This window comes from Bubalus bubalis, chromosome X, assembly GCF_019923935.1.
Source record: "Bubalus bubalis isolate 160015118507 breed Murrah chromosome X, NDDB_SH_1, whole genome shotgun sequence".
NCBI lineage: Eukaryota > Metazoa > Chordata > Mammalia > Artiodactyla > Bovidae > Bubalus > Bubalus bubalis.
This window is the reverse complement of record NC_059181.1, coordinates 113,682,708-113,693,611: the sequence shown is the minus strand read 5'-3', so window position 1 is coordinate 113,693,611 and position 10,904 is coordinate 113,682,708. Positions and strand designations below refer to the sequence as shown.

General features: G+C 47.7%; 1 protein-coding gene and 1 pseudogene across 1 annotated transcript; both read left to right on the top strand.

Annotated features, from left to right (window-relative positions):
- The first annotated feature begins 208 nt into the window (after nucleotides 1–208).
- Nucleotides 209–1,853, top strand: LOC102389690 (melanoma-associated antigen 9-like). Its single transcript, XM_006044214.4, has 2 exons — nucleotides 209–290; nucleotides 608–1,853. The coding sequence occupies exon 2, from the start codon at nucleotides 628–630 to the stop codon at nucleotides 1,417–1,419; it is 792 nt and encodes a 263-aa protein (XP_006044276.1). The 5' UTR covers nucleotides 209–290; nucleotides 608–627; the 3' UTR covers nucleotides 1,420–1,853.
- Nucleotides 1,854–8,862: 7,009 nt separating this feature from the next.
- LOC102406824 lies at nucleotides 8,863–9,631 on the top strand (annotated as a pseudogene).
- The last annotated feature ends 1,273 nt before the right edge of the window (nucleotides 9,632–10,904 follow it).

The following is a 10,904-nucleotide window of genomic DNA, read 5'->3' as shown; positions in this document are numbered from 1 at the left end:
GCGCTTTCCCTTCAAACTCGGGTCTTGTTCTGAGTTACTCTGCAGGCCCCCAAAGGGCAGGGTCCAGGCCGTGGCAGGGGAAAGGTGGGCACTACAAGGGAGCTACAAGGGGACCACTTCCCCCACAATTCGTGGGGGGGAGCCTCAGAGTCCAGGGCTGTGCCACAATCTACCCCCAAGGGGCCCCCTCCATTTTTCTCACAGGGGTTCCAGGAACCAGGAGCAGAGGTCTGAGGCCTGTGTCCAGACATCAGAGAAAAGAGGAGGTCCAAGCAGTACCAGGAGTCAAGGTGAGGAGGGTGCCATGAATGAGCACCAGGGGCTCCCCATCCCAGAACAGAGGTGACCCCACAAATCCCTAATCCCCCCACCGTGTCAGCCCCAGAACCTCTGGCTGTGTTGGCTGCACCCAGGAGAGCCACTGCCCTTCCTCCTTTGGGTAGCAGGGGGTCAGACTGCCCAGGAGGAGGGCCCGTGTGAGGCCGAGAGCACCCCTCAAGAGGAGACCTATAAGTGGCCTGTGTTGACCACCCAGGGTATATTTCTTAGCTGAGGCCTATGGTCCACAATGTCCCCTGCCTCACTCCTGTCTGTGCTTTGATCCCAGGCATCGTGCTCGTGGTCGAGATGAGTGAGCAGAGGAAGCCCAAGAAAGACCTTCAGGACCCAGGCGAGGCCCAGGGCCCAGAGGAAGCACAGCTCTTGGGGGCTGAGGGAGGGGAGGCTGCAACCCCCTCGGCCTCCTCCCGCCCAGTCTCTTCGTGCTCCGCTGAGGAGGCCTTGCCCCAGGAAGCTCTGAATAAAATGGTGGCTAACATGGTGACGTTCCTGCTCTGCAAGTATCGAGCCAAGGAGCCAACCACCGATGCCGAATTGATGAATACGGTCCTCGGGGATAACCAAAAGTACTACCCAGTGGTCTTCCGCCAAGCGGTTGAGTGCGTTCTGCTGGTCTTTGGTGTAGATGTGAGGCGGTTAAACACTGCACCCATCTACATCATGGTTCCCTCCCTGGGCCTCACCTGTGATATAATACAGGAAAGTGGGCAGGGCCTGCCCAAGGCCGGCCTCCTGGTGGTGGTCCTCAGCCTGATCCTCCAGAATAGGGATTGCAGCCCTGAGGAGGAGATCTGGGGAGCACTCAGCAAGATGGGGGTGTGTGCTTTGAGGGAGCACCCCATCTATGGGGAGCCCAGGGAGCTGCTGACCCAAGTGTGGGTGCGGGAGGGGTACCTGGAGTACCGGCAGGTGCCTGACAGCGACCCTGCTCGCTTCGAGTTCCTGTGGGGTCCCCGGGCCTTTGCGGAGACCAGCAAGGAGAAATTCACGGAGTATCTGCTCAGGGTCAACCGAAGGGCTTTTAGGTCCTTCCCACTCCCTTCTGCAGAGGCTGTGAGGGAGGAGGAAGAGGGGTCCTGAGCCAGAGCTGCAGCCAGGCTGATCCTTCCCTCTGTAAATGAAAAGGGAGTGGTCAGCCTTCTCAGGAGTGATGGCCTGGGCCACTTGGGGAACCCAGTGTGCAGCATTTTTAGGTTCCTGTTCTCTGCGATGACATGGAGACTGATCTCTGTTTTCTTTAGGAATTTTTCAAATGTGTCTTTCAGCATAAGGCTTAATAAACTTCGGTATCTAACTTTGTGAATGACATTGATCACACGTGTATTTGTACTTACCAATTTAAGGACAAGAGTTTTGCTAGTTTTTAAAAGAGTTTGGGAACTCCCCAATTTTATTTTGTGACCCTGAACATGGTAACATGAGATATGAATTATAACTATTTTGGAAATATCAACTTACCTAGCAGTAATGTACTTGGTGAAAGAATTAGAAAATAAAATGTGATTATAGCAAAATCTTGCTTCTTATACTTTTTGTCTGTCATTTTATACAGCTCAGCTATCTCAGTTTATTTGGGTTTTCCCAGGTTATTTAAGAAAGTAGGAGAAAACTAATCCAACTAAATAAGGCCCTGCTCCCGGCTCATTTATTCCACAGAACTTCAGGGAGCTTGCGTGCTGTGACAGGCCGTGTTAGCAGTGGGGACACTAGGAAAAGCAGGACACCCCCACACCGGGAGTGATAGTCTAAGAGCTGCAGCCACATGAGGAAGGTGGAGAGGCATCCCCTAGTCCCACAGAACAAGGCACCACGGGGCAGGGCAGTGGGGTTCCACGAGGAGCCCTTGGGTGTCAGTGCCTTTGCCAGGGCAGTTTGGGCTTCGGGAAGCTAGGTTCCTTCTGTGGGAGGTGATCGTGATGAGGCTGGGTGGTGGCAGTACCGGACCTCTCGACGATGTCTTATGGGTGAGAAGAAAATTTGAGATAGGACATATACATTAGAAGTTCCTCCTAACTCGGAGATGAATCTCCTGGGTCCAAAAGAGAAAGTGCACTTTGATCAGGATCAAGTAGACGCCTGGTTTTTCTGCCTGAGTGTAAATACACTCGAAAGGTTCCAAATGAGACATGAGTGAATTTGGGTTGGCACACAATCTTCTCAGTCTCCGGGTTTATAGCTGAAGACATTTCAGTAATGTTGCAGAAACCAGTACTCGAGAATCCAAGCACAACTCTCAGAGGGTTGGAGAACTCAGGTTTATTATGCTGGCGGGCCCAGAGGAGTCAACACTCCAAGCTCTGAGCCCCGATCAAAGGGATTGCAGAGTTTTTATAGACAGACTGTAGTGGGCAACACTAGCTGTTAATAGGCTGGTTTAAGGGGTTTCTCACACGTGGGAACAGTGGTCAAGATGGGGAGGGGGATGCCTGACCTGGAGAGGCATGATTAAGCAGGTTTGCAGGGGCAAAGAGCAGGGCAAGGGTGAGTGAGATCAACTCCAGTTTCTAGCATTGCAAGTTCCCGTTTTCTGAGACTACAGGACCTAGGTGATCTAGACTTTGCAAGGGGTAAGCTGAGTTACAGAGGCAGAAGGAGAAGGAGGTCGTGTAAAATTTTAACTTTTCCTCTTCATTCCCCACTCTTGATGCGTCTATCACTCGTTGTAGAAAGCATCGTCCCATGTTTTTGGTAGGACATTCCGGGCTCCCCATCATTTAGGGGGGTGTATTGAACTATTGCCATTTGTAACTTTGTGGCTTCAATCCAAGAGTTTATGAACTGGATTGAGAATACAAGGGCCAAACAAGATTGCTGCAAAGAGCATGAAGAGAGGACCTGTTAAAGGGAGAAGCCATGATGCCCAGCTCCAGATATTGCTCCAATTACCCCAAGAATTAGCTAGTTTTTCTCTCTTTTTATGATTTGTTCTCTTTGATGCTGGGCCATGTTCCTGACTATTTCTGACTGGTGTATATAAAAGCAGCATTCTTCATTCAAGAAGAGGCAGTAAAAGAAGAGGCAGCTGAAAAGGCAGACACTTTTCAACTGTCAGTAGGTCTGCTGCTGCTGCTGCTAAGTCCCTTCAGTCGTGTCTGACTCTGTGCACCCCCATGGACTGCAGCCTGCCAGGCTCCTCCGTCCATGGGATTTTCCAGGCAAGATTACTTGAGTGCGTTGCCATTGCCTTCTCTGGTCAGTAGGTCTAGACCTCTCTTATTATGCAAAACCACCTCAGCCAGGGAGTCTAGTTGGTCCTGTAAGGCCACTAAAGATTTGGCCACTCTCTCAATGTCGTCTGTGAAGCCTTTGGACAGTGTATGATAAGAGGTGGTTGATGAAGCAATTCCTCCTATTCCCATACCTATCCCAGCCGTGATTCCCAGACTAGCTAGTAGGGGTATAAACTGGATGACTCTTTTTGACCGCATACGTGCTGCCAGAGGTATGGTGAGAGTCTGGTTGTTAGGGGCAATATACATCTGGGGAGTGAGGAAAGCTAAGGTGCAGATACCCACCTAATTGACAGGTAGACATGAGTAAGCATCTGTCCCACAAACAAAGAAAAGGTCTTGATGGGGGCGGCACCATCTATAACAGCAAGGGACACCAAACGACTGCAAAGCAGCCTGCACATAACAGATAACTGAAGACTTGCAAAAGGTTTTCTCCCCATCTTTGTGTTGTCATGGCTATAGCAACTGAGCCTATCGTGAAGGGGCATCAGTTATACTGTGGAGCAATTCAGTTAGTAGGGAGAATCGATCATAAGAGACTTCTAGTAAGAATGAGGCTTCCCATTACAGTGAGATAACAGACAGTTAACTGTAGATTCTGACCCAAATCCTAGTCCTGGGGTGGGACAGAAGCTAGTCCTGTGGCGAAGGGCACAGAAATAATAGCAATCAGGGATAGAGTCCAGGGTTGACAATGAAAATCCATTGATATTTTGATAGCCGGATCCTCAAGCTCCCGCCATGTGTTGAGCAGCCAGCTGACGGAGTGTGGCTGGAGCAAGGCTGAAGAATCCTCAAGCTTCTGCTGTGCGTGTACTTAGTCGGCTTCTGGAGTGACTAGAGCAGAGCTCAGCATCCTTTATGGGTGATGGTCGTTGTTTCTGAAATAGACCTTGAGGAGCTTTTTGGGGTCCTGAACTGCTTTCCAGGTGTCCTCATTACAGGAAGCCACTGCCTTCTTGACTCTGGTGTGGGGGATCCAAGGGATGATACCTATAACTTTAACAGTAGTAGGGGTTGCCAGGATGACCGTGTGAGGGCCTGTCCAAACTGGCTGAAGTGGTTCTTTTTTCCAGTCTTTAACCCATACCTCATCTCCTGGCTGACAGGGGTGAACCCAATTGCCCCGTGAAATGCGTGTCCTTTCTCAAGTTTCTTAGGCAATATGGCGGAAGACTTTCCAGGGCCTGGAGGTGTTGGGACATCTCCAGGTCAGCTGGTTGTTGATGGTCTCCTTTGAGCTTTCTTATCACTGGGGGTGGTCTCCTGTATAAGATATCAAAAGGAGAATAGCCTGAGGTCCTCAGGGTGCATTTATGGAGGGCAATGAGAATCCACAGGCTAAGGCAGCTTGTTCTAGTGTTGTCTGAGCATTGGCCAGGGGATATTTTTGTCATACTACTACTTGGAGAAACAAACTTAACGAGAAAGTAAAAGATATATGGCCCAAAGTTTAATAGAAGTAGGAAAGCTGCTGAGGTGCAACTAGGAGAACCAGGTCCAGACATTGGTTCGTGACATTAGTGTTTCTCTATGTGTGAGAAGATGCAAGAAGTTGGACACATAAAAATCTTTACCTGAAAATATCTGACTATCTGAAGGCCTGTTTTCCTGGGTTTTTCCCAGAGCACATAGTGCCTTATTTTTTGTCTCCACCCTGAACTCCTTTCAAGGGGATGTTGAAGGTCAGCATCTTGTCGTGGTCATGATTCAACCTTTGTAGAGGCAGCTGGCAAGGGCCAACTTCCAGTCCAGTCAGCAGGGCCCCTTCATAGTCATATTTGACCATGTTTGGGGCGGCATTTCACAGTTATTGTGTCCCGCAGTGCTGGGAAGGCTCATTCCCAGGTCTAACAAAGATTCCATTGGCAGGCCACTCAATGTGTTGTCACTAGACCAGGCCTTGTAAGCAGCAAAAGTTTCTGGACCATACCTGTCTTACTAGCTTCTTGGTCCAGGAAAATGTTTCCTCTTGTTGCTTCTTCCCATATCTAAATTTACATTATTACAGTTACTGATCTCATATGGAACTGCATATTAGCATTTTATCACAGGCTCTGTCACACATTTGGTAACATAAGAAATAATCTTCTGAAACAAGCTACATAGAAAATAAGATAGCTAGCAGTTATTAGTAAGGTCACAAGCAAAAATTTAAGTCAAGAACTTTCACTGGGGATAGCCCGGTATACCCCAGGTCACCTGTCTCAGTTAAATGATTATAGCCAAGTGTTAATCTCCTGGTTGTACATCATGGAGCATCTGACCTTTATCCAAAGACTGGCTGCTGAGGTAAGCTTTAGAAATAATCTTAAGAGTGTCCTTTTTAATAATTGAATTAAAACTTTTAGCAATACAACATAACAAGGAACTATCACAGAAGTGAGTGTTAGTAGCACAGACCTTAATTAACAAAACTAGAACTTAATATTTAATGAAACATGATTTTTTTTGGAGAATTCATGTGAGGGCATTAACACTGTAGCCAGGTAAGGCTTTAACCCATCAAATAAAAATGAGGTCTGTCAGGGAGCTGGGAAAAGCTAAGCAGCCATCTTGGATTTCCCATAGCCCTAGATCTTTGATTTTTAGCTACTGTTTATTTATTTTTAATTTCCTGATTTAAAAGCAGACTGTCACCATGTTTTAGGACATCAAGATAGCAAAAGTCTAACCTTGAAGGGTTATTTTTTGTTGAAGCAGAATGAGCTTTGTCTACATGTACCATAATCTTAAATAATGTTTATTTACATTACCAAAGTAACAAAAAGAATTTTAAAACAAATAAAAATGACTTAAAGGCAAATAAATTTATAATCTGTTATCAAAAGCTGAATTTTAAGAAAACTTTGTTCTCTAAACAGAGAGAAGACTAAATTCCAGTCTGGTACCAGCTTACTGATAACAAAATTTGTTTATCTGTTTAAACTTAGAAAGTCTTTTACACAAATCTTGAAGAACTAGCAGTATTCTTCTAAATGCATGAGAATAACTTCATGGAAGACATGATTAAAATCGGATTCTTTTGCGATTGACAAGGAAACCTGGTCATAACACTTTAATATGGACATGGAACAATAGACTGGTTCCAAATAGGAAAAGGAGTACGTCAAGGCTGTATATTGTCACCCTGCTTATTTAACTTCTATGCAGAGTACATCATGAGAAACGCTGGGCTAGAAGAAGAACAAGCTGGAACCAAGATTGCTGGGAGAAAGATCAATAACCTCAGATATGCAGATGATACCACCCTTATGGCAGAAAGTGACGAGGAACTAAAAAGCCTCTTGATGAAAGTGAAAGAGGAGAGTGAAAAAGTTGGCTTAAAGCTCAACATTCAGAAAACTAAGATCATGGCATCTGGTCCCATCACTTCATGGGAAATAGATGGGGAAACAGTAGAAACAGTGACAGACTTTATTTTGGGGGGATCCGAAATCACTACAGATGGTGACTGCAGCCATGAAATTAAAAGACGCTTACTCCTTGGAAGGAAAGTCATGACCAACCTAGATAGCATATTGAAAAGCAGAGACATTACTTTGCCAACAAAGGTCCGTCTAGTCAAGGCTATGGTTTTTCCAGTGGTCATGTATGGATGTGAGAGTTGGACTGTGAAGAAAGCTGAGCGCCGAAGAATTGACGCTTTTGAACTGTGGTGTTGCAGAAGACTCTTGGGAGTCCTTTGGACTGCAAGGAAATCCAACCAGTCCATCCTAAAGGAAATCAGTCCTGAATATTCATTGGAAGGACTGATGTTGAAGCTGAAACTCCAATACATTGGCCACCTGATGCAAAAATATGACTCATTGGAAAAGACCCTGATGCTGGGAGGGATTGGGGGCAGGAGGAGAAGGGGAGGACAGAGGATGAGATGGCTGGATGGCATCGCCGACTCAATGGACATGAGTTTGAGTGAACTCCAGGAGTTGGTGAAGGACAGGGAGGCCTGGCGTGCTGCAATTCATGGGGTCGCAAAGAGTCTGACATGACTGAGCGACTGAACTGAACTGAATTGTTGCTTCTTGACATGCATACGGGTTTCTCAGGAGACAGGTAAGATGGTCAGAGATTCCTATCTCCTTAAGAATTTTCCAAAGTTTCTTATGATCCATACATTTGGGATTCCCTGGTAACTCAGTTGGTAAAGAATGTGCCTGCAATGCAGGAGACCCCAGTTTGATTCCTGGGTTAGGTAGATCCCCTAGAGAAGGGCTAGGCTACCCACCCCAGTGTTCTAGGGCTTCCCTGGTGGCTCACCTGGTAAAGAATCCGCCTGCAGTTCTGGAGACCTGGGTTCGATCCCTGGGTTGGGAAGATCCCCTGGAGAAGGGAAAGGCTACCCACTTCAGTATTCTGGCCTGTAGAATTCCATGTACTGTATAGTCCATGGGTTCGCAAAGAGTCGGACATGACTGAGCAACTTTCACTTCACACAGTCAAAGGCTTTAGCATTGTCAATGAAACAGAGGTAGATGTGCCTCTGAAATTCCCTTGCTGTCTCTATGATAAAAGAATGTTAGCAATTTGATCTCTGGTTCCTCTGCAAAGACACTCTAGGATGCCTGGCTCTATGTGAGTGATTCTACCACTGTTGATATCCAGGTCATTAAGATCTTTTTTGTACAGTTCTTCTGCGTATTTTTGCCATCTCTTCTTAATTTTCCAGGGGAAAAGTGAGCACTACAAGTGAGCCCTGAGAGGACAACACATCCCAGAACCAGGGGGACCTCACAGAGTTCACCCCACCTTCCAGCACAGAAGGCCTAGGGCTGTGCTACAGTCGACACTGGATATGAGCCTTTGTTACTTCTCACAAGGACTTCAGGAACCTAGAGGTGAAGACCTAGGTCTGAGAATGTGTCCTGAGGTCACAAAGTACAAGGTCCAGGCAGTGTGAGGAGTCAAGGTGAGGCGGGTGCCCTTGGTATGCACCAAGGGCTCCCCATCCCAGATTAGATGGGACCTAACACGCTGCAAATCACTTCCCCCCTCATCCCATGAAATACTGGCTATGCTGGCTGCACCCTCAGGAGCCATCTCACTTCCTCACTTGATACTGGAAAGTGGACCAAGGAGGAACGCCCTTGTGAGGCCCAAGAGCAGCCCTCAGAAGGGGATCTGTAAGTGGCCTGAGTCAGAACAGTCCAGAGCATGTCTCTCAACTGACCATTTACCGCCCTTCTGGGCCCAGCCCCCGCCCCCACCCCTGCCAGGCCCGAGGTCCCCGTCTGTCCTCTGCATCACTCCTCTCAGCGGTTCGATCCCAGTCATCATGCTCATGGTTGAGATGAGTGAACTCAGCAAGCCCAAGGAAGACCTTCAATGCCAAAACCAGGCCCGGGGCCCAGTGGAGGTGCAACTTAGGGGGGCTGAGGCAGAGGAGGCCTCAACCCCTCTGGCCTCCTCCTGCCCAGTCTCCTCTTCCTCTGCGTCACCCATGCAGAGTCCTTGCTAAAGAAGGCTCTGAATGTGATGACAGCTGAACCACTGGGGTTCCTGCTGCTCAAGTCTAGCACCAGGGAGCCAATCTCCCAGGCTGAAATGCAGAAGACGGTTCTCAGGGATAACCAGGCCCACTTCCCGGTGGTCTTTAGCATGTACATGAAGGAGGTAGACCCCAGGGAGCACATCTACTTCCTGGTCCACACCCTGGGCCTCACCCTCAATGAGATGCAGAGGGATGGGCAGAACATGCTCAAGGCTGGCCTCCTGGTGATGGCCCTGAGCCTGATCCTTCTAGCAGGGGACCTGACACTGAGGAGGAAGTCTGGGGAACACTTAGCAGGATGGGAGGGTGTGTCTGGAGTGAGCACTTCATCTTTGGGGAGCCCAGGGAGCTACTGACCCAAGTGTGGGTGCAGGATGGGTACCTGGAGTGCCAGCAGGTGCCTGACAATGACCCTGCTCACTACGAGTTCCTGTGGAGTCCCCGGGCCTATGTGGAGACCAGCAAGTGGCAATTCAGGGCATTTCTGCTCAGGGTCAAACAAAGGGCTCTGAGGGCCTTCCCACCGCTGTCTGCAGAGGCTGAGGGGGAGGAGGAAGAGGGGGCCTGAGCCAGAGCAGCAGCCAGACTGATCCTTCCCTCTGTGATTGAGGAGGAAGCAGTCAGCCTTCTCAGAAGTGAGGCCCCGGGCCAGTTGGGGGAACCAGTGTGAAGCATCTTTGTGTTCCTCTTCTCTATGATGACATGCAGATTCATCTCTCTTTTCTTTAGGAATTTTTCAAACTTTGGCTGTTTTCATAGAAGGCTAAATAAATTTCAGTGTCTTAGCTTTGTGGATGATGCTGATCACAGTGTGTTTGTGCTTATCCAGTTCGAGAACAAGAGTTCTGCTGTTTTTTAAAAGTGATTGGGAACTCTTCCATTTTGTTTTGTGACCCTGAACAAGATGAAATGGAATTGGAATAGAACTATCTTGGAAATGTGAAAATACTTAACAGTAATATCATTGGGGAAGAATTAAGAGATAAAATGTAATTGAGGTGAGTTCTTGCTTCTTATATTTCTTGTCTGTCATTTAATACAGCTAAGCTATCCCTGTTCAGTTGGACCTTTTTGGGCTATTATTTAAGGAAGTAAAAAAAAAATCTGATCCAACTTAATAAGTCCCCTGCTCATTGGCTCATTTATTCCACATTTATTACTTCATGGAGCTTCTGCTCTGTGGAAGGCCCTGTGTTAGCAGTGGGGGCATGTTAGCAGGGAACATGGGATCCTTATGTAAACCTACCAAAATTTGGAAATAAATATGTGATTAATTCAATGCTTTTTAAAGTAATTCATTGGAAGGACTGATGCTGAAGCTGCAGCTCCAATATGTTGTCCATCTGATGTGAAGAGCCAATTCATTGGAAAAGACCCTTGTGCTGGGAAAGGTTAAGGGCAGGAGAAGAAGCGTGACCAAGGAAAGAAATGGTTGGATGGCATCATCTATTCAGTGGACATGAGTTTGGTCAAACTCTGGGAGACAGTGAAGGACAGGGAAGCCTGGCATGCTGCAGTCCATAGGGTGGCAAAGAATGGGATGTGACTGAACAACAACAAATTACAGATAAAGGTTTTATCTAAATAATATTTGCACGTTGTTTGGGGGGAAAAGCATACCATTTGCACTTTGCCTGGGGTGAGGTGGAAATGTATTTTGGAGGCCGGTGGTGCCACATCCATGGGCCTGAGCTGCCAAGAAGCAGGAAGGCTCCTGACTGACTGACTGATGGAAGAGCTGTCCAGGCGCCATCCGTTCAGGGCCAAGGGGGAGGACCTGGGTTCCTCCCAGTGGCACAGTCAGATGTGAAGTCGCTCAGTTGTGTCCGACTCTTTGCGAC

What these genes read in the sequence shown, in the direction of transcription:
- LOC102389690 (XM_006044214.4), top strand. Translation starts at nt 628, where the DNA reads ATGAGTGAGCAGAGGAAGCCCAAGAAAGACCTTCAGGACCCAGGCGAG.